The sequence below is a fragment of the Lytechinus pictus genome, chromosome 14, assembly GCF_037042905.1.
Source record: "Lytechinus pictus isolate F3 Inbred chromosome 14, Lp3.0, whole genome shotgun sequence".
Classification (NCBI taxonomy): domain Eukaryota; kingdom Metazoa; phylum Echinodermata; class Echinoidea; order Temnopleuroida; family Toxopneustidae; genus Lytechinus; species Lytechinus pictus.
In genome coordinates, this window is record NC_087258.1 from 8238962 (window position 1) to 8263442 (window position 24481).

A 24481-nucleotide genomic window follows, 5' to 3' on the forward strand; every position below is an offset into this window, starting at 1 on the left:
ATAGTTCATATTTCATGTAATAAAATACAAAAGATATAGTGAGTGAGTGATGTCATTAGTTCCCTCATTTGCATACCGACCGGGATGTGCATATCATTGTTTTGTGAAATTAAGCAAAACTTAAAAATGTCATAACTTTCTTATTTTTCATCCGATTTTTATGAAATTTGCAGTGTTATGCTTGTTGGAATTTTCTCTTTTTATTCACATCAATTTTTGTTGGGTGGACTTGTCCTTTAATATCATGATCACTTGGATAAAAGAAGCTACTTTTTGAGGACTTGGCAACTTTAATACTGATAGTACCAAAAGCAAATATAGCCTTTCACCCACAAACATTGATAACTGTTTATCCGTGACCCTATCCTAAATTATGTTTTGTTTGTGATAGGTCCATGGTCATAGGCAGTATTCTAACGTTGAAAATGACTCACACACAGAGCATCAAGTGTAACAAAAGATCATGCATTTGTGAAACTTCAGTGCTCTCTGCAAAATTCTATAAATAACAGAACAAAATGTCGGTGTGGACCAGCGCAGCATTGGTTGCGGTGACTGCTGTAATGGTGACTTGGTTACCCGGCTTCTTTCGACAGCAACCTCCTGTGATCGTCGACGGATTCGTTGCAAAAGGCTTTGAAGAGGTTGAGAAGGCTTTCAGGTGAGGTCATAATTTTCATCCAGATATAGTTAGTCTCATGTGTAATTATATACGATTTTGAAAACAAATACCCATACCAGTCGGCCAACATTGGCTAACAATTCGTATGCATGGTTATTTTGCGGGGGGGGGGGGATCCGTCCACCATATAGTGCCTATCCACATGATCCAGGAGGAACTTTTCCCACAGTGTATGTAAATTGCAAAATTTGGATGGTAGATTTTAAGAGGGCAGCCCTAGCTGATCTGATTTACAATCGTCTATCTGTGTACACTATCGAGTGTCCAGTTCAACAAGTTTATTATATATGTACAACATTGTGAAACGGAAATCAATAAATGAAATAAAATGAGTTATTATTAGTATTATCAGTATTATGATTATTATTATTATTATTATCAATATTATCCTTATTATTATTATTAATGATAATGATAATCTATATCGTGTTTTAATACTACAAGTATAAAAATGTATCATCATAGTAGTCTGCTAACGAATCAAATCACCGCTAATCACCTCTTCCCCTCCCTTTCCCTGTATATAGGAGAAACTATGTGACGCATGTAGACCAGCGCGAAGGGGGCTCTGCCTTCTCGGTTTATTACAAAGGAAAGAAGGTTGTGGATATATGGGGAGGGTATGCTGACTATGACAGCAGACAAGAATGGAGACAGGATACCATGTCTGTTTTCTTCTCTTCAACGAAAGGTTAGCATACTGCCGACGCCAATTTTTTTTCTAATTGATATTTTCTAATTGGTATTTTATAATGACTATTTATGTTTGGGGAGGGTGCCAATGTAAGCATTGTAAGTACGTAATTTTCTTCAGCAAGAAAATGATCCAGTGTGCTGCGCTATACCCAGGTGAGGTAAATGGGTACCAGCAGGAAGTAATTCCTCAAAAAGATGTGAGCACCGGAATCGGAAAGCAATGGTTGCATTTATCTTTATAGAAGAGGTTAAATTGCCTAAACTAAACTTCTTACAGTATGAAATATTTCAGCAAAAGTGTTTTTAACCTCGCTCTCTTCTCTAGCTCGTAGTCTCTCGAATCACACACATTATCCCAAACTTCAGCCGTCTGAACCTTTATATTGCATGCTGCTAATAGTAAGCAAAAAAGTAACAACACAATCGTATGTTTGTTTTTTATCACATTTTTATGTTTATTACAATATTTTTTGTCTGAAAGCTTATATCACAGCTCCTTTTGTTTTATTTCCTTTCACTTTATCCAAGGAATAGCATCAATCTGCATCGCCATGTTGGTTGACAGGGGTTTATTAGATTATGATAAACCTGTATCAGAATACTGGCCGGAGTTTGCACAGAAGGGAAAGGGAAAGGTCACAGTTAGACAACTCATGGAACATAAGGTCAGTTGTAGATAAATAATTTAGATTTAAACAATGTATTTCAAAAACATTTCCATGGTGTTAAAGGACGTCGAAAGATTTGTTTCGTTATACAAGCCCAGTGTATATGTATTGGAAAAAGGCTGCTATATTTTCTAACGCGAAAAAATGACTTTAGTTGATTTTGTGTTTGTAATATTAAATAAAGAAGAATTATATTTTCAACAGTCTTTCATTTAATCTATAACGAAATGATAGAAACTGATTTGTGATACATGTCGATAAAATCATTTTACTTAATGAGTAAGTGTTTTCGTGTGGAAATCACCATACTATGTACTGTACATGAACGTTTTTAATCGAAGGATAGGCTCCAATCAGAGACGTTGATCCATGTTCCGGATGTATGGGAGGGGGAAAAGGTGATGTCCCAAATTTCCGGCACGCTCTGCGAGACAAAATATAGGCCTGATACAAAATGTTGCTTGTGAATCGCCCCAAAATGTGTCTTCAATGCTTTTATGCCAAGTTTCATGCTTTTATAGTGCTTTCCAATGATTTTTGAAACAAATATTTACATTGCATGTTATAAATTGTTCAAGTTATCAATATTATCATGATCTTTGGGGGTAAATCTATGTGTTTGCCTCCCATATCTTCATGGGGACGATCGCCCCCCCCCCTGCTCCCAGGATATAAACACCTCTGTGTTCAATTATTAATGAATTGATTTAAGTAATCCAATCTGAGTTTTAAAAAAAACATGAATTCGTAAAAAAAAAGCATGAATTCATAAAAACATACTTTTGCAACATAAATAATCATGTAATACCCTTGTGATTTCTACTCCCTAATACCCTCCCTCGCCCCCCCCCCCTCTCTCTCTCTCTCTCTCTCTAGCTCTCTTTCGTTTTCCACTTTTTCCTCACTGATGACAGGCAGGCCTTCCGTTGGCTGCCCCACCAGGATTGAACTTCGAACTCCTAAGCAACGTCGCCAAGGCAGGCAAATTGATGGCATCGACCGAACCGTTGTGGGATGTCGACGGGAAAACACACGGTTATCACGGCATCACCTTTGGCCCTCTGACTAATGAGCTTCTGCGGAGAGTCGACCCGAAGCACAGAACCATGGGCCAGTTCTTCCGGGAAGAGCTAGCGGAGCCCTTCGGTAATAAATTCAAAAGACGAAACATCAACGAACATGATGTATATTAGATAATCACCTATATATAAACCACATATCTAACCTTGACTTTATCTATGCCAGATATTTATTTTGTACTGTTAATGAGTTGTACTCTCATACCCTGAAGTGGGTTGATAGAGTCGATAAAATGTAATCTAGAAGGCACACATTTTAGCAAAGTGTCGACGCCCTCTAATTTCTTTAACGAAAACTCTAACATTTACCCAAAAGGCACAACCACCACCTTCAGGAAATTGACTGCCGATTGATGCATGTATAAACATGGCACTGTATTAATATCCACGCATAATATTTCGTAAATTTGAGTATTGCTATTTGTATTTTTTATTATGAAAAGGTCCGACAAATTTGGACATTTGAAAGTAAACCGAACAGTCACCCGAGGGGGGCGTTTCATCAACATTTTTGTCTGACAAGTTGTCAGATCCGACAACTTTCCTTGATTTTGATTGGCTGAGAAGCACTGTTACTACTGTCGGATAAAACAGGACTTGTCAGACAAAACGTCTGACAAGTCCTTCACGAAACGCACTCCTGATCACACGCATTGTGTTCAAAACTTTTTTTAATGATGAATGCGAGAAACTTTGTTTGAAGCACCGTCAGTTCATGACGTTTGCGTTTCTTCAAATCTTCAAACAGAGGCAGACACAATGACAGACAATTTTAATCCATACGACTTTCTTGAAGGATGTGGGTAGGCTTATATCTCAGCCCTTTATTGGCATACATACAGTATATCAATGTGGCCTGCCTCCACATCTCGGACCCCCAATATCCAATTCCCAACAAAATGTGGATTATTGGGGGGAGGGCGGTAGTCATGCTCCATCGAGACATGTATCGAATACGTTGAAGTCCTAAAAAACGGTAACTTTGTCGTATTGATCATTACTCTCACTATGTTGATAAGAAAACTGTGAAATTAAACATTTTCATCAGTTCATGAATGATGATGCATTGTAAAACTCCTTTTAAAAACTCTGGCTACCGGCAACCGCTGTATCTTATGTTTGTCATTTACAGGTCTAGATTTTTACATTGGCCTACCCTTGGAGGAGAATTATCGTACTGCAAGAGTTCTGGGAGGTGGTACAAACGTTATAGCGTCTTTACTTCAAGGTTTGAGAAGCCCCACAAACAGACAGATCTTACTTCACATGGTGAAAAACGATCTCTTCTTGCGCATTATTGAAAACTCAGGACTTGGAGATGTAAGCTTCCCATTGCATCACCATTATACTTTCATGAATGGCGCGAAGGGTGTGCGTGTGGGGTTGGGTGTGAGGATGTGTGTTTCAAGGTGCGTGTGGGGTTGTGTGTGAGGGTAGGGTGCGTTGATTCTAGTTTCTCGGATTGTCCAACCAAACTTTTACCAAACTTTAAGATATGTTTTATGACAGGAGCCAATCTCCGAATAATCACCCTATGCGTCATTGATCATGTTGATTTCATTGATTTGTACTGTTTGGTATATTGATTATAAAATAATTGATATTTTGTGAATAATTATTTTGATGAAAGCAATTAAATTATTTGATCAAATAATTAAATAATGATTATCTTATGATGAGGAGGAGGAGGAGTGATGATGATGGTGGTCATGGCGATGGATGTGGTATGTGGTGGAGTTGATATGACGATGATCGTGGTAATAATGATCATGCCGACCATGGTGATGATTATGATAGTGGTGGTGGTGGAGATGATAATGATGGTAGTGGTAGTGATGTTGACGATAATGATGACGATGATGCCGACTGTGGTGATGAAAGCCATAATTATAAAAACGCTGCTAATCAATTTACACAAAATATCCTATCCTCTTCCCAGGTAGCAGTTTTCAACAATCCATACAACAGACGAGTAGAATTACCATCTGCTTTCGGCATAGGTACTGCAGAATCTGTTGCCAAGGTAAATAACTATGATTCGAAATAAGATTCGATCTTCGAGCAAATACAATAGACCGCTATAAAGCCCACTCATGTCAGGTACGAGTCAAGTATATATTGTGCCTTTGTTTGATGGTGGAAGAAAAGATGGGAAGTAACATGCCAAATACGAAAGGATTGCTCATAACATGTATAAAATAGATGACCAGATGGAGGAGAATATATAACACACCCTCCTCAACAATCTTCATAAGCATCACAGATATCGCGTTTATGTTGTTCTAGAGTATGTTGTAGTCGAGGCCAAAACCATACAAGAACAAGGTTAAAGCTTCTACCCCAAGGCCAAGGCTTTTACACCGCCTCCTGTCCAAGGTCAAGTTATCTTTATGAAAATACGGTAGCTGACACCTATCCAGAAGTTGTCAGTGACAACTTTACGAAAAGTACGTAATGACAAAATCGCGATGATTTTGCTACCTGAAATTAAAGAGAAAGATTATTTTACTTTTATTTTCATTGTGTTTGTGTCACCTTTTTAACTTTTTCTTTTAGTTGTTCGGTATTCTTGCCGCGGGCGGTGTGGATAGCCGGACGAACGAAACTCTTATTTCGCCGTCAACGATTGGCAAACTGTTCACTTCTGGCACACCCACCTTCGACGAAACGCTTGGCGTACCGATTGCATTTAATCTGGGTCTAATTGCAGTTGACTTGGTTGTAAGTATTCGTTGGAAAGACTTAGCGGTTGCAGTGCATTGATCGTAACATGAAGCCAATTGTAAACCAAAAGTTTTGTTACGTGATCCTCTCACTGAGCCATACCTGATCTACACCGTTTTTTATATGCAGACCCGATCGACTGCAACTCGTTTGATGATCCACATGGGTTTGGAAATTGTGTTATTACACTGCAAAAACTCCGGTGTTAATTAACACCAGCCCGGAATCTATACAAGTCCACACCAGAGAAGTATTGAAATAACACCAGTTTGGAATCAAAGCGATGCTGTTTTAATACCAATTGGTGTTCATGGTGTTGTATAAACACATATCTGGTGTTAGACCCGGGGTTAGACCAAAACCAAACTGGTGTTGTTTAACACTTCTCTGGTGTGGACATATGAAGAGCTCACTTGCAAAAGGGGTTAGGTCCATTTTTCATCAAATTTGATTTTTCGGTCTCAATGTATAGATTTTTAGTAGCTCTATAAGATGATACCAAAGAAAAGTTGAAATTCCTATTTAAAAGTGATCAAAAATGGCAAAGAAAAATCACTTTTTTTTCAAAAGGGGTTAGGTCCATTTCAGTTTAGTTGCAAAAGGGATTAGGTCCACACCGAATTTTTTTGGAAAAGAATATTTAAAAAAATATGAATAAAGGTAGATTTCTTTTATACCCAATTTTATGTTGTCATGGTAGGGAATCTTGAAAATTTAGTTTCGCATAAGAATATGCAATATAGGAGAATAAAAAAAAATGATTTTCTTGGAGTGGACCTAACCCCTTTTGCAAACAAACTCTTCTGAAGAGCTCATTTGTCAAAAGGGGTTAGGTCCATTGTTCATAAATTTTATTGTTTTCTGTCTCAAAACCTCTAAATTTTGAGTCGCTTTGATGAAAACAAAGAAAATTGGAAATTTACATGAAAACGTGAAAAAGTGGCAAAGAAAAATCACTTTTTTAATCAAAATAGATTGGATTCATTTCAGTTTACTTGCAAAAGGGCTTAGGTCCACAATGATAATTTTTAAAAGAATTTATAGAAAAAAATTGAAGACAGGTAGATTTCTTTTATACCCAATTTTATGTTCACATGATAGGGTAGCAGTACATCATGACAATTTAGTTTCTCATAAGAATATTGCAGTAAGTGAGAATAAAAAACATGGTTTTTCTCAGAATGGTCCAAAGTGGACCTAAGCCCTTTTGCAACTAAACTCTTCATATATAGATTCCGGGCTGGTGTTAAATCAACACCGGAGTTTTTGCAGTGTACCTTGACCATTTTATCAGTTATGCCGATCACGATCTTTAGGCGAATTAATTTTTATTTTCTTGAGACCTTAAATTTGTCCAGTTTTAGAGCAACGCATCACGAGCACCAATTTTGCTCTAAAGTTAATGATTTTTTTGAATATTCGTATTATAACAGCCACCTAGAATAAATAAATAAGCTCTAATTCTGAAATACTAAAGCTGTCAAAGAAATCCTTTCCCAGAATGCAACAGTATGACCATGCACTGGTTGTGTGCATACTCATTTTCTGCTATCCTCTTTACAGCATTGAAACCACGGTGTTAAGGACAACAAAATCTCTATGTACTTCCAAAGATTCCTGATTTTCAGTTGATCATGGTCTAGCTCGTAATTCTTGTAACAAATTTCACACTTCATGTTATGTTGTTCTATTCAAATGTATTACTAAGGTTAACTATCGAAACTGATATCTCCTAAAAAGACGTTATTTTTTAATGTTTAATTGGTGTTGTTCTTCACAGGGTGGAGAGATGCTGTATGGTCATAACGGTGCAGGAGGCCAGTTAGCATTTGCAGATACCAAAAACCAGCTTGGAATTGGATTTGTGAGCAGTGCTTTATCTCCTTATTTCATCCGTGACGACCCAAGAACGGATGCTCTGCTTGCTGCTCTATACAAATGCATACAATCAATAGAGAACACTTAAAGAACATTAGAGTGAAGAAAGGACTTTACTTCTTGAGAGAGTTTTCGAACTGTCACGAGGACAAAACCGGATTTAAAAATTTGGTTTACTACTATTACATAGATGCATCAACGGAAAAAACAGACCTATACATCTATGATCTTCGTCTTCGTGATAGGCTGCAGAGCCCTTTGAAGATTACAGCAGATGATGATGATGATGATGATCATTCTACTAAAATTATATAATGTTTTCTCTTTTAATTCCATATAAATGAACTGCTATTATCTGAATTCTCTTTAGGCAATAATTACATACTCCTTTGATAGAAGTTCCATGGAAATATATTGAAGATGTACGATAAAAGTGTTACGCTCATACACATCGATTGCTTTGTCTAATGTGAATTCATATTTAATCATCCTTATATTCTGAATGACTCCTAAATGATCATTTTATATCAAGTATCGTTATTAAAGAAAAATATCTGACTACAAATTCTCTTTCTGGAATCATCACCTTCTTTTATTTTAGAATTCAATTTTATAGTATACGCAACAAAAATATGATCTGCATTATACCACATTTTAAAAACAAGTTGTTATATTAAACATGTTAAACATAATACTAATAATGACCGTTTATGACCATGAGTGCAATGGAAAGAATACTTCATGAGGTGAAAGATGAATGGATCATTCATTTAATCTTTTACCGAATGAAGTATTTTGTTAATTGCACGAATGATGAGAACATTCATATGACACCTAAAAAAATATATTTTTTTATGAAATTTATGAAATTCGGTGCAAAATAAGTATGTTTATGCAGTGTGAGCTCGGTCTGTTGATTGTCGCGTAAATACAACACCCGTGCTGCAAACACGAATGGTTTTACTTGTGGTACCTGCAGTCAGGGTGCACATCTATGATCATTCTACTGAAATTATTTAATGTTTTCTCTTTTAATTCCATGTAAATGAACTGCTATTATCTGAATTCTCTTTAGGCAATAATTACATACTCATTTGATAAAGGTTCCACGGAAATATATTGAAGACGTACGATAAAAATGTTACGCTCATACACATCGATTGCTTTGTCTAATGTGAATTCATATTTTATCATCCTTATATTCTGAATGACTCATAAATTATCATTTTATATCAAGTATCGTTATTAAAGAAAAAATTCTGACTACAAGTTCTCTTTCTGGAATCATCACCTTCTTTTATTTTAGAATTCAATTTTATAGTATACGCAACAAAAATATGATCTGCATTACACCACATTTTAAAAACAAGTTGTTATATTAAACATGTTAAACATAATACTAATAATGACCGTTTATGACCATGAGTGCAATGGAAAGAATACTTCATGAGGTGAAAGATGAATGGATCATTCATTTAATCTTTTACCGAATGAAGTATTTTGTTAATTGCACGAATGATGAGAACATTCATATGACACCTAAAAAAATATATTTTTTATGAAATTTATGAAATTCGGTGCAAAATAAGTATGTTTATGCAGTGTGAGCTCGGTCTGTTGATTGCCGCGTAAATACAACACCCGTGCTGCAAACACGAATGGTTTTACTTGTGGTACCTGCAGTCAGGGTGCGCGCGTGCAGTGGAAAAATCATATGGATCCAAAATTGCACGATGAATGGATCAAAAATTGCACGGTTGATAACGTCATTGTAAAATGGGCTGAATGACCGATATCAAACAGCCAATCAAATGACAAGGATTTATCTAGTTGTCATATAAAATGAGTTATTGATTGAGGATATTGACGATACATTGAAAAATTATGCTGGATACTAGGTGGACGCAGAGTTCGTTATTACATAGAAGAGAGTTTTCGCAACTGTGACGCAGAACGATTTGGGCACATAGGGAATGTATTGTCAAATGCCCTTCAAGAAAAAGAGCAAACAAGAAAAAAAAAGTTTCGTCTGGATTCTGCATGGTCAAACGACATAATTACAATTTTCCGTTAGCTCTGAAACGGAGGACGGAACTGCTGATCCGATTCGCCAATTTTCGACAAAGACCTCACAACTATTCATTACGATTTGACTAACATTTACAATGCATTTGCTGTGTCCTAGGATTCGTTCTGTGACGCAGTGCGAAAACTTTCTACTGACGAAGTCAGATCACACAGTCAAAGCGTGGCTATTAATTGTCATGGGTATGTGATACATGCATCAAACTGTGCCTATTGTGTTTTCCACATTATTTTCACTTTGTGTTCATACAATTGACTATATTATGTCGACTACACACTGTGTTGACTATGCGTTCTTCCGGCAAGACTGACTGGGCGAAGAAGTCTGCGGATATAATAAATAAATAAATATATATATATATATATATATATATATATATATATATATATATATATATATCATTTATATACCACGTATAATGTCGATAAGTAGTCCTAAATACGATTCTGCTTGGTATTTAAATTTCCGTACACTTTTTGGTTTTTGGGTCACTTTTGGCCAAGGAAGAAGTCTCACCGCAGTGCAAAGTGTCAAACCACATCGGGAGACCGATTATCGAATTCTGCGGACAGTTCAAAGTAGTTATAGTATAGACCTCATACCTATTTGACCTTTGACCCGGTCAGCCGTTACCTTTGACCACATGACCTTTAGCCCGGTCAGCCGTGACCTTTGACCCGGTCAGCCATGCCCTTTGACCACATGAGCTTTGGCCCGGTCAGCCATGACCTTTGACCACATGACCTTTAGTCCGGTCAGCCAAGCCCTCTATAGCTAGCATGACCCGACGGCCATAACCCATACTTCCGGTCAGCCATGACGTCACAATGAAAAGGTGTTAGTTACGCAACCACCGTGATGTCATCCCAGGGAAGCACCCTTATTGCACCATCGGTATTGCACCACCGCGGTGCACCGTTGCGTCATCGCCACGTATTATCGGTCGACCTTATCACACGATGCAGCGACGTTACACGCGTATTTTTAGAATATAATACGATGCACAAAAAAGACATCTATACAGTTATCTTTCTCCGCCTACCAGCAGATATGTCAAGTGCCTCGCGGTTCACGAAGCGATCAACCCATGCTAGGCCAACGTGAGCATGCATCCGTAGATTCCGTAAGAATCCGTAAAAATTTGCAAGAATATCCGTAAGAATCCGTAAAAATTTACAAGAATATCCGCAAGACTCCGTAGATTCCGTAAGAATCCGTAAAATTTGCAAGAATATCCGTAAGACTCCGTAGATTCCGTTGAATCCGTAAAAATATGTGAGTAATCGAAGTACCTTCACGCGCGTTTCATGATTACGTATTATTATAGAAGATTCAACGTTAATTTTCTTCATTTCCGAACAAATAATCATCGAGTCAACATGAATACCTTGGATATGTCCAACCGTTACGCTTGTTCACAATGCGATAAAACCTATAGTAGGAAGTATGATATGCAGAGGCATGAACAAAATGAGCATTATACTGGAGAAGAAACGAGTGAAGATGAAGACTCCGACCCACCCTCTCAAATGCAAAGAGTTGAAGAATCCAACGATGATTCCGAAACGAGCGTATCAGAAAGCGATGGACACGAATCGTCAGAGACACATAACATGGATGAAATTGAAGACAGCCTCGCTTATCGAGGATGGTAAGAACAAGCCATGACAGCCACCAAGGACTTGAGAGACGAAAAATATCAGAAATATGTCTCAGAGGGAATGGAAGAAGAAGACGCTAAAGAAAAGGCTCACGTGAAACTACTGTGGGCCATCAAACGCATCTTTTTCGATCTTTACTCTCAGTTCTTGCGGCAGAACGTGTACCTTGAAGACGCTGACATCAATCATGAAATCGTGTCCGATCTCACGGACAGATTAGAAAATGGCATGGATTTTCGGAAAGCCGTAAAGAGAGTGTTAGCCAGGCATGGTTCACAATTCGAAGGTTTATTCCAGTATCAAGATGAAGATGACAAAGAAGAGACGAATGACGACGAGTAAGAGACGCGTGATACAGGTGGACACCGGCACAACTGAAGATGTCACATCGCCTTGACAACAAAATACTTCCAAGACAGCATTAATAACGGAACCCTAAAATTTTTATCGTGAATATCAATCTAGTTTCTGAATGGCATAACAAGATGATACTAATGTTCCTAATATTGCGCACATATCCACCTTGTTAGGTGCTCAAGGCGCTCCTATATTACTTTAAGGTATATTGCTGCAAAATGACGTTACAGATTTACGAAAAAGGGATCTGATACTTGTTTATGTAGTAGAAATGTTATGTTATTGGTGATTCGTAAAGAAAGATTGGATACCTGTTCCTATAGTATGGCAGTATTGTCTTTAATGATGTATCATTATGGTTGTGTCATGAACGTTTATGGGCAGTATGGAATCGCTACATTTCTTTGATAGAGAAAACAAAAGATTGTTTATAAACTTGATGTTATAACTTTTCGGTAAATCATTTTAACTCTAGCTAAAAACGTCTATATTTATGGTTACTCGTGCTTTGTATCAAAGTGAATAAAGTAAAATTAAGAAAGATTTGAGATTTTCGTATGACTCTTGCCTTATTTCTTGTTTATGTGCTCGTATGACAGACGTGGTTGTGCTCGGTAATAATGGAAATGATGCTGATGATTGAAATAACGGTGATAATGTTGACGATGATGATGTTTCTGATGTGAAAGATAATTCTAATAATACGGATGATGCTGGTGATTGAAATAAAGGTGATAGTGTTGACGAGGCTAACGTTTGATATAATTATACTGATAATGATAATGATGCCGGTGTTTGAAATAATGGTGATAAGGATAATGACGCCGATGTCCAAAATAATAACAGAGAGCGAAGTTGGCTCAGTCGGTTAAGCGTCTGCCTGTCGAACCAAAGGCCGTGGGTTCGAGTCCACCCCAGGCGCATGACTGAAACCTGCGTTGTGTGTAAACGCCTCTCCCCTGATCCATAGATGGGGCTATGTTACAGCGGAAATACACCGTCCCTCGGATAGGACGTTAAACGGAGGTCCCGTGTAGAGGAGAGTCACCGCCTTTACACGTTAAGAACCCACTGCACTATTCGCATAAGAGTAGGGGGAAACCCCGGTGAAGTGGTCCACCTGCACTCCCCAAATCAGTTATATCGGGAAGAGATTCAGTTCGCTTAAAATTCGCCTCCCGTGTACATGTGACGGCAAACAAATAGTAATAACATAGTAATAGCTCTATGGTAATAGTAATCACGGTGATAATGTTGACGATGGTGGTGTTTGGAATACTTGAGAAATGTTGATGATACTGATGTGAAAAATAATTGCGATAATATTGATGATGCTGATGTTCTAAATATCGCATAATGTTCAGAATACGAAGGTTTATAATAATGGCGCTAATACTGACGTTGAGGGTTGCGTTAAATATGGTAATATACTTTAAGGCTAAAGTCCATTTCATTAGAGTTAGCGAAAAGTCCATTAGAGTTAGGGTAAAATCCAGCTTATCTCGATTTTCATCCCCATCATGTCCCTCCATCGCGTCCATATCAGATCTCGCGTCCCCTTCTTCATCCTCGAGGTTCGGGCGCTTTCCAAAACGCATGAACCTTCTATAATAATACGTAATCATGAAACGCGCGTGAAGGTACTTCGATTACTCACATATTTTTACGGATTCAACGGAATCTACGGAGTCTTACGGATATTCTTGCAAATTTTTACGGATTCTTACGGATATTCTTGCAAATTTTTACGGATTCTTATGGAATCTACGGATGCTCGCGTTGGCCGTGCATGCATGGGCGGAAATCCCAGGGGGGACAGGGGGGACGTGTCCCCCCCTACTCAAAATAGTAGGGGGGACACAATATCAAATGTCCCCCCTACTATTTTTTGTCTTTTATGATGGTAAGAAATACATCATTCTAAATCGAAATAAAACATGTATTTTGAGACGAGTTGGGACGAGATGACCGAACTTTTGGGATGATGACCTTTTTTTTTCTTGTCACTTTTATGGTCTGAATAATTTTATCAACATTTGCTGCTTGCTCGCAAATTTTGATTTATCAGGTACCTATTATTTTCGGGTATTCCATAAAGTTTTCAAAAATATCCCTTTTCAGGTCTGATTGTCAAGACGTATCAGCTAGCGCTGCACGCTGGCATTTTGATTGGCGAGTTATGTATGTTTCAATATTGATTATACAACAAACTACTTAAAATCCCCTTTTCACGACAGTTTATCAAAAATTTTAGCTCGCGATTTGCGCTCGCATTAATGGTTAAAAATATATTAACTGATGCATCCTATTAATAATTACAAAGGTGAAATGTCTTGTTTTTATGCCATAATATCATCAGATTTCGCGCCCTCATTAGGCATTAATAAATATGATATTAATTTAATAATTAAATTGTCCCTTTTTTTTATCTCGCGCTTAGCAAGAGGAATTTTCATGACATGTTTCTGTTTCTGTTTCTGTTTATGGTAACTCCCGTAGGAACTCGGCAGGACAGCATTTTTTGCTGGTAAACGCCAAGCTGGTATATAACCAATTACCTTGGAAACATTTTACGTCTAGGTTAATCAGTCATAGTGGCTGACGTAATAGACGACAGATATCACTCTTGGGCCTTTGTATCAAAGTGGAGACAATGGCAGAGTTGGGATTCAAACTCACAACCTTGCGATTATGAGTCCAATGCTCTGCCTCTAACCACTGGACCACACGACCCTTACATGTCGTAAGGATGTCCCGGTCCTATGTCAAAACTCAAAGTAATAATAATGAAAATTTTAGCTCTTTTTTTAAAGTGCGATCCATATCTACCTTACAATTTTCCTCCAAAATGCTTGAAATATAAAGTTGTAATTGACTCTTTTTTTCAGATCGGAATATCAAAGTTTCATGATTAAAGATGTATTTAGAATGCCTAGATTCTAGGTCGAAATATGAAACACGCGCGCGCATGTTTATTCAAATACTCAACTTGTTCTCTATTTAAATCATTATCCAGTTTCAGATCACAATATCAAATTTTTTCTGCTCGCGCTTTGTGCTCGCATTATTAATGTAGGAAGCCCGGGGTAGGAAGACCCCCTATTACTCATCCTTTTCATGATTTACAAAACATTGATTTTGATTGATTTATTTTATTTAAACACGGTAAAATGCCCTCGATCAGCCTATGGCTGTTTACAAAACATGAACAGAGTGGCCCATTTTTAGGTCTAAATCTCGATTTTTTTTTCTGCTCGCGCTTCGCGCTCGCATCAATTGTTGAATTATATAGCTATCCTGTTCACGATTACAAAAATTGATAAAAATTTTCCATTCTTTCTTTAGAAATTTTCACAAATTTTCAGCTCGCGCTTCGCACTCGCATTTTTTTATTGTTGAAATATGTAATACCTTCATGGCTAAGTGCAAGCAGTCCTTAACATGTACCTTTTCAACAGGTACCAGTTCAAAACGTATATAAAAATTTTCTGCTCGCGCTTTGCGCTCGCATTATTAATACTCATCCTTTTCATGATTTACAAAACATGAATAGAGTGTCTCGTTCAGTAAATATTATAGGACTAAATCTCGAAATTTCCGCTCGCGCTTCGCGCTCACATCAATTGTCTACTTATATACCTATTCTGCTTGAGTTACAAAAAGTGCTTAGAATTTCCATTCTTTAGGTGAAAATGTCACCAAAAAAATAAGCTCGCGCTTCGCGCTCGCATTATTTGATTGTTAAATGCTAACTGCACGCAGTCTTTAATAGGTATCTTTTCCATCAGTTCATTTCTGCTCGCGCTTTGCGTTTGTAGTAATTATTAAGTTGCATACACATCTTTTCAGGATAACAAACATTGCCCAGAATGTTCAAATTTTACGAAAAAATACATAACATTTCCAAAAAATTAGCTCGCGTTTCGCACTCGCATCATATTAATGAGGATTATGATATTATATATGAATTTATAAAAATAAAGCTAAGAAGTGACTAATGAGGACTACCCCTTCAAAGAAACAAACACAAATCATCTTCGAGCTGCCGATCGGGGAAAATATGGCTGAAACAAATTTCCGCCCCCCCCCCCTATTGGCGAAGGCTGGATCCGCCCCTGTGTCCCCCCTACCTTTGGGGAGAGATTTCCGCCCCTGCGTGCATGGGTTGATCTCTTCGTGAACCGCGAGGCACTTGACATATCTGCTGGTAGGCAGAGAGAGTCGGCTTTCACCTTTCCAATAGGATTGACCCCGGATATCCCAAGTTCAATGACACGCGTTGGCCGTGCATGGGGTGATCGCCTCGTGAACCGCGAGGCACTTGACATATCTGCTGGTAGGCGGAGAAAGATAACTTTTTAAATAGGAAACTGTACAGATGTCTTTTTTTGTGCATCGTATTATATGCTAAAAATACGCGTGCAACGTCGCTGCATCGTGTGATAAGGTCGACCGAAAGTCATTAATACGTGGCGATGACGCAACGGTGGTACAATACCGATGGTGCAATAAGGGTAATTCTCTGGGATGACATCACGGTGGTTGCGTAACTAACACCATTTCATGGTGACGTCATGGCTGACCGGAAGTCTGGGTTATGGCCGTCGGGTCATGTTAGCTATAGAGGGCGTGGCTGACCGGACTAAAGGTCATGTGGTCAAAGGTCATGGCTGACTGGGCCAAAGGTCATGTGGTCAAAGGGCATGGCTGACCGGGCTACAGGTCATGTGGTCAAAGGGCATGGCTGACCGGGTCAAAGGTCACGGCTGACCGGGCTAAAGTTCATGTGGTCAAAGGTCATGGCTGACCGGGTCAAAGGTCATGTGGTCAAAGGTCATGGCTGACCGGGTCAAAGGTCAAATAGGTATGAGGTCTATACTATAACTACTGTTCAATGCAGACAGAAGGTAAATTCAGTTTTAAATATGTTGCAAACACAATTTAAAATGTTTTTTTAGAAACCAACCGTCTATACTGAAGGACAGAGACATTTAACTCCATCTTCTTTTACCACACACACATGGATTGAGTTCACGATGTATCATGATGGTTTGACAGTAGTCGAAAAAATAATTATGATGATCAAATTCTTGATGATTTGTCTGGATTTTCTCTTTTATTTACGAACTACAGCCCATCTCCGTCGAGCAATCAAGAATGCAAAGGTGAGGATGACGATTAAGCAGTTAATGGCGCCAAGAGTTAGAAATACTGCTGTGTAAGACCCAGTTTTGTCCTTGATCAGACCTGAGGAATGAAATAAGATTGAAAAATAGTGATGCAACATTTACACAACAATAATACACGTGTTAATTTTCAATGCGCCTGTGGAGGTGTGTGCGGGTGAGTGTTTGTGGGTGTAAGTGTATGGTTAGTGTGGATGTATGTGGGTTAGGGTGTGTGTTTCGATGCGGATACACATTCTTACCAGGGTTCTAGGGTTTGTTTCATTTAAAAAAAACAGATGGCCATGGGAATTCGCATCTTGTCATATGGTACATTAATCACTCAAAATTCAGGTTACCAATAAAATGTTTTGTTTTTGTTCTCATTGAATTTGCATTTGTAATATACGTGGGGCCAGGCTCGACTAGCACTTGTGTTATTTTCTGGTCCCATTTACCATTGTATGTTTCTTACATTTATGTGTAACTATTAAGCAATTTGTTTCATAACCTGTGAACATGTGAATATTGTTGGTAAATTAATCAATCAAATCAATGTATTTTACCATAGTAGTTACTTTAATGACCAAATTGCAGGATAAAGATCATTGTACTGCTATATTATACTCAAGCCCAAAGTTGTTTAATGTTATGAACAAACTATGGTTCTTACCCGAAAGTAGACTTCCAACACTTCCTCCGACGCCGTACATAAAACCAAAAATCCCTGATGCAACGGTGAAATTTTCATTGGACACAGACCCCTTGATAAAAGCAGCCGAAGATATTCCAAAGCTGAAGATACACATCCCCTGGATAAATGCTGTGGCACACATAGTGGGAAAGGATGTTATCAACGGATCGAATAAGAAGGTAGTTGATGACACAATGCCCACAATCAGGAAAAAAAATATGAAGTCAAATTGGAAGAAGAGAACTGTAACACATAAAATCCGTCCTAGAATGCCACCTCCACCAGCAATAGACGACAACAATACAGCTCTTGATATCGGAATCCCGTGCCATACCGCTCTTGGAACAAGGAATAGAATCCATGACTGTACTACGACTGATGCGAAAAAGAGACAGGGCAGTGAAATAAGTAAAAGTGGTTCCCGGATGATAATGGAATCCCGAAGCCACCGATATAATCGAACTGTCCAGCCCCGATCTTCGCGATTTTTCGAGGTTGCTCTTGATGATGAAACGTCATCTGACCTATATCGCTCTTCATCCATTGTAGTCATCATCAAGTCTTCTCCATCACCGTCATCATCTGGATCAATTAACGGTTCTTCCCAACTGTTTCCTTGTTTCTGTGTCTTTGTGGATTTCTGATAACCTCGCTTACCTGTTCTGGCAGACCTAAGAGCACAACTGGCTGCAATAGCATGCATGCTGATACCTCCAAGGATGAGCATGGAGCCACTAAATCCATAGGCGTCTAGCGCCCGCTCGATGATGACCGGAACCAGTAATGCACCGGCAGTGCTTCCGAGGTTGCCTATGGCGTTCATAAGTACGAACCTTCCCTGAAAGTAATCGTTGAGTAAGACCTTGGTTGGTAGATATCCCATCGACAGTCCAAATCCTAGAGAAGAGAAGAGAAAGAGGAAAGTGGAAAATGTAAGAGAATTGGCAATTTTGAACCACAGTTATTTTCTGATCGCATATTAAAGAGAAATTCCAGTAGTTGCAGTAAACACTGATTTCATGAGAAAGTCTGTAAAACCAGGCTTAATTGTCAGTATATCATCGAGGATCTAGATCTGGTACAGTTACATAAACTGAACTTTGTGAAATATTGATATCTACGCTGAAAAATGTTCAGACTGAACTTCCCCAACACAGATAAGCGCACGTGGGACTGTGTATAATTATTGCTTTGAGCGTCGGGCCCGACGCTCTACCCGAATCCTGTGCTTATTTGCTGATTTCTCAGCAATTACACAATTTCTTCCAGAATCCTTTGGCACATGCGTTTTATTTATGCAAACAGACACTTTGGTGGTCATTTCATTGGATTCTGTACGAACTCATTTTGGTATCGTTACCAAAACTAGCATTTACATTTAAGCAAACATTTTTTACTGTTGTAAGTTCAAAAAACATGTCATGGATACATTAAACTTAGTCGTCATGGCTAACTTTAATCATCTTGGCAATAAGACAACTATATCCAAAATGTGAATGTCATCAAGGTGATGTAAATCATCTAAGCAAATGAATGTTAAAAAAACAAGTTTTTAATATACGATAAGATATATTATATTCCCCAGTGAATCGGATCAACCCGAAACTGTAAATGGGGGCGACGCGTCGTGGTCTTGTGGTTAGGAATCTCGTCTTTCAGTGAGAGGGACGTGGGTTTGAATCTCAGCCACAGCGTGTTTTCCTTCAGCAAGAAATCTATCCACATTGTGTTGCACTCAACCCAGTATAGGTGAATGGGTACCCGGCAGGATTAATTCCTTGAATGCACCAAGCGCCTTTAGCAGCTGGAGCTACAGCCGGCATGGCCGGGATAATATAATACAGTAGTGTGCCAATGAAGAGAAAACTAGATGCATAGGCGCCTCATAAATGCTAGGCCTATATATTATTGTCGACAGGGTGATATAAAACATCTCACCAAGTTTATGACAAGCCTTCAACAACTACTAGTAGAGTAGGCCTAAATTGCTTTCTACTTTCATTTTTATAAAACCTTTTTGGTCAAATATGACAAATCAACTGGAGACAACAACACCACCACAAGTTGGTTGCCACGGAGGAATTTGTCTTTCCAAGCAGACTTCCCAAAAATGGTAAATCGATATTGCAAGATACATGCTTATCAAATATCAAGTCGATCCAGCAAAAAATGTCTTACTGGTCCTAGTTTCTTGCCAAGCCGACTTCTCCGAAACTTTAAGTCGACATGGCGACACAGATCTTCTAAAAAGTAAATATTTGTAAGCGACAAACTACTTCACATTTTATTTCAAAATATTTAACTGATTTCCATATTTGACCAAAGTAATTCACAATACATTTTGACGCTTTAAAGTCATGTCAGTTGTTTGACATCAATTTCATTTGATTACTATTTGACAAAATATTAGAAGGTAGCGAAGAATCCTTCATTCAAAGTTTATTCTTCATATTTGTCTGTATAAAATTACCTGTTAAAGCAAGACAGAATCCAAGAGCAGTTACCGAAGTCAGATAGCCAGCTATGATGATTCCTGACGATGCCAGGATAGCTCCAATAACCGCCATAACACGAACAGATACGCAACTACTCTTCAGTACATACGCCACGGGTAAAGCTACAAGTGGAAAGAGGATATTGGGAGGAAAACCATACGAGAATTAATTTTAAAATTTTGAGATGAACTTTAAAGGTATGGTCCGGGCTGAAAATATTTATATCTTAATACATAGAGTACTGAGTAGAATTCACTGAGCAAAATGCCGAAAATTTTATCAAAATCGGATAACAAAATGATAAAGTTATTGAAGTTTAAAGTTTAGCAATATTTTGTGAAAACAGTCGTCATGAATATTCATTAGGTGGGCTGATGATGTCACATCTCCACTTTCCGTTTTCTTATGTTATTACACAAAATCACAATTTTTTCATTATTTCATACTTGTGTGAATAATACGTCTCCCTTATGAAATAAGTTGCAGCAATAAATATCTAATGCACTAAATCAGTTATCAATCCAATTTTTCTAGTTCTTGGAGGAAAAAATTTGAATAAACCTAATTTCATATAATAAAATACAAAAGAACAAGTGGGGAAGTGACATCATCAGACCAACTAATGAATATTCATGACGACTGTTTTCACAAAATATTGCTAAACTTTAAAATTCAATAACTTTGTTATTTGTTATCCGATTTTGATGAAATTTTCGGCATTTTGCTCAGTGAATTCTACTCTATTTATTAAGCTATAAATACTGTCAGCCCGGACCATCCCTTTAATAGTGATATATTAGGTTCACTTTATTAAACGAAAGTTAATCGTTCAAATCGGATATGGCCCATAAATTACCTATGCCACAAAAGTAGGGAGGGAATGGAAGTTTACCTGATAAACATTTAAAAGAGGAAAAGCAGAGTAACAAAAAAGTAAACACGAGCAAAGAGAGGGGGAGAGATAGTGCGTGCACTGGCAGTCAGAAAAACGGCCCAGATGGATAGGGGGTAGGAGAGCAATATATATAGAGAGGGAGAGAGGGGGGCAAAGAGAGGGGGAGAGTGAGAGAAAAAAAAGTATCGAGGAAGAGGGGGTAGAAGAAAATATTTAGTACCCCCCCCCCCCACACACACACCGTGTCACCCCCCCCCCCCCAACCCATCACAAGTGCCCATTAATAGTTCGGTGAATGCGAGACAGTGATTATTTCATCCACTATAACCAAACCTTTGATATTTTTTGTTAAAAGTCATTCTCCTATTCTTTTTCTAAATATATCATTTTAATGCAATGACAAAAAAGGGATCAAATGCCAATTTCCACACTTCTATACTTACAACTTCCCTGCGTCAAAACACCATGAACAGGCGCGTATCCAGCTTCAGATGCTCCGTTTTATGGGCTCAATTGTCAGGGGACAAATACTCGATAGTGACTCTATTATGCTTCTGTGCATTAGCCCATACATTTCTTTGTCAAAGCAGATTTACAAGGATGAAAATAAATGGTGGCACAATCCCTTGGGGGGGGGGGGGGGCAAGGAGAAGGGAAAAGAAATCAGCCCTCATGCCGTAATAACCTTAACAGCGTAATATGAAATGCCGGGAAAATTAACAATTTATTATTTCAACAATCAATTAAGTCCAACAATCATATTCGGGAAATTCAGAATGAGAATTTTTGAAGAAGTGTCATGTCAGTGCACAGTGGTTCACTCCTTGCATTATAGATCATATATGATCAAATCAGTGCCAATTTACTCCTTTTGAAAATAACATATTTGTATTTCCTTGAACCGACGCGTCGGTTCAAGGAAATACAAATATGTTGTAGAATTGTCTTAATTTATTGTTTATTGTCTCTAGTATAAACCGCCGTTCTACTCACGACTTCAACACATATCAGTGCGCGACTCATAATTCTTAGATATGATGTCCCTCGCTTCTTTTCGTTTCCTCGCCTTATGAATATTAGGTTCAAAAGGAACATTAACTCAATCATCACAATCTTTGGATCCCCCTACTCATTACATCACTATGAATTTTATTATGAATTGAATTGACTCGTAATAATCCATGTGCATAACTATCTCTTGCTTTATTTTATGTTGCCCTGTATACTGTTCGTCTAGGACAGATAACCTGGGCTTCTTGTAATTGTTTCCTCTTTTATTAATAAAAAATGCTGGATACGCTAATGGTGAATGATTATTACAACCATTGGACGTTACAGCAGGATGCATGGTGGCACACAAACTCTGAAGTTAGTCGTGTACTTTTGAATATTTCTGACAATCTGTCTTGAGCAGTGATCTTGAATCATATAGGGATCCAACATCATGCAAAAATAAGAACATATATTAAGTGCTAATTACAAGGATTTAAGGTTGGATGGAATAGATTTTGATTAACATTCAAGCCACCTTTAGTTTTTCGCTTTGGAGCCCCGCTTTGTACAACAGATGGGCCTACTAAACTGCTTCCAGACACTTAAAATCAGTGATTCACATGGGTTTTTTTTACATTACAACTTTATAAGCTAATCTCGTACTCGAAAATTTGAAATTCAATATCGTTTGAACTCACATCCAAACAACATCACCGCCGTGGGCATGCTACACACTAGGCCCAAAGACGATGCGTCCGTGGAAAACACAATTAGCATCGTTGGAATCAAAACTCCTAGCGACTTCATCGTAGCTACCTCAACGAACTGGACGATGAATTTACTCAAAACGATGACGTATTTCCATTTATCTTCTGATTCTTGAATGCCCTCCATCTTAGAAAACATTCACTGTACTGTCGCTGAAAATGTTGGCATTTAGTTTTAGAATAATTGTAGACCGTATCTGGTCATACATAGGTAATCCGCCATAACTGATAATACACGATACGTTGAATTCTGTTGACACGTCTGTTTTCGCTTGACCATTGACATGGTTGACGAAATATTAACGAGAGATGTGTATATTTATTGAAGTTAGATATAGCACTATGAAACTAACGTTAGCATGAAGGACAGGCGGCCAAGTCAGGCTGCATTCACACCTACGAAATTCACAGTCATTACAATGAAATATCCATTAATATACCAGCAATACAATGGACAAAGGGGGGACCTTAAATGGCAAGACGAGATAACTCAATAGTCCTTATTTGGGTTAAGAACTCATGCATGGTATATAGAAAATGCTATTGTAATGTAAAGCTGCCACGTCCCTCGAAAATGCTATTGTAATGTAAAGCTGCCACGTCCCTTGACTCCGAGGGACGTGGCAGCTTTACATTACCATGCATGGGACGTACAGTTTGGCTATTCACAGATAACCTTGGGGTTGGCTGGTCACATTATGTCAAATAAATCTAAAAGTAAATTGTTGTACTCAAAATGTTAAAAAAATTCGTTCGCTCGCATTATTTTTTTAAAACTTAGTTGTTACATCCACCATAATTTGGCACCCTCAACCCAAAAAGGACTGGGGGCCATGAAGCCCCCCCCCCCGACGCTTCGCGCGATATTTCCGAAACGCAAAAAGATAGCGCCGCAAAATTTTATGACTTTTTTCTTTGAAGTCTCGCGCAATTTTTAAGACTAAATTCGCAAAATATGGGTATACCACCGCGACGAAATGAGAAAAAAAAAATGAAGTGAAATAGGGTGTTAAATATGCAAATAATATTTTTCATTAATAAATTTGCATATTTTATTCAAAATGATTAAAAGATTTTTTTTTCAGATTTTTTTTATACTAGCTTGTAGTTTATGTTTTAAAGAATATGCGTGCCACATTTCGGCAAGATCGCGTGAACGGCGGCCGAGATCAGAAGAGGGCCATCATGCCCCCCCCCCCCCCCCCCCAGTCCTCACATCTCAAATAGCTCAGTCCTTTTAGGGTTAAAACTGTTTTCTCGTTACGCCGGTTCTATGACATATGCTCCAGCGAGAATTGCTCCGCTTATTTCACTACCAACAAATTATCATTATTACACTTAAAATAACAAGATGTCATATTATTAATTACAATCAATAATAAATGAAGCATGACATTAAAATATCGGATTTTCGCTGATGTGCATGTTGCATGTTAGTGTTTTTTCAACCCACGATCGACACTAATTTTTCGAGTTCGGTCGTCAATTTTTCTTGCAGAATTTTGGATTTACAATGAAACCTTAGGAAACTTCTGTCAAATTAAAGGAAGTGGAAATAATAGAGGAATAAACTGAATATATGTGGAGGCAAGCACACAGTACAGCAGGGGAAGACCTGTTTCAATGTCCCTTTGTTATATT

General features: G+C 38.1%; 2 protein-coding genes across 4 annotated transcripts; one reads left to right on the forward strand and one right to left on the reverse strand.

Annotated features, from left to right (window-relative positions):
• Positions 1–331: 331 nt before the first annotated feature.
• On the forward strand, positions 332–8292 carry LOC129276287 (beta-lactamase domain-containing protein 2-like). The gene is made up of 8 exons (XM_054912686.2): positions 332–661; positions 1210–1373; positions 1907–2043; positions 2961–3192; positions 4258–4445; positions 5065–5148; positions 5682–5846; positions 7630–8292. Exons 1-8 carry the CDS (start codon positions 519–521, stop codon positions 7813–7815), a joined length of 1299 nt encoding a protein of 432 aa, XP_054768661.2. The 5' UTR covers positions 332–518; the 3' UTR covers positions 7816–8292.
• A 712-nt stretch (positions 8293–9004) lies between these two features.
• Positions 9005–23476, reverse strand: LOC129276284 (monocarboxylate transporter 2-like). Of its 3 annotated transcripts, none has more exons than XM_054912683.2 (5): positions 22772–23332; positions 20161–20307; positions 17670–18587; positions 16596–17078; positions 9005–10022 (listed from the first exon to the last, which is right to left on the reverse strand). In XM_054912683.2, exons 1-4 carry the CDS (start codon positions 22977–22979, stop codon positions 16948–16950), a joined length of 1404 nt encoding a protein of 467 aa, XP_054768658.2. In that variant the 5' UTR covers positions 22980–23332; the 3' UTR covers positions 9005–10022; positions 16596–16947. The 3 variants fall into 3 exon arrangements, with proteins under 3 accessions (XP_054768658.2, XP_063965504.1, XP_063965505.1); XM_064109434.1 differs by having other exon boundaries at positions 9006–10048; positions 16552–17078; positions 22772–23476; XM_064109435.1 differs by lacking the exon at positions 16596–17078 and adding an exon at positions 10469–10505 and having other exon boundaries at positions 9006–10022; positions 17759–18587; positions 22772–23250.
• Positions 23477–24481: the final 1005 nt, after the last annotated feature.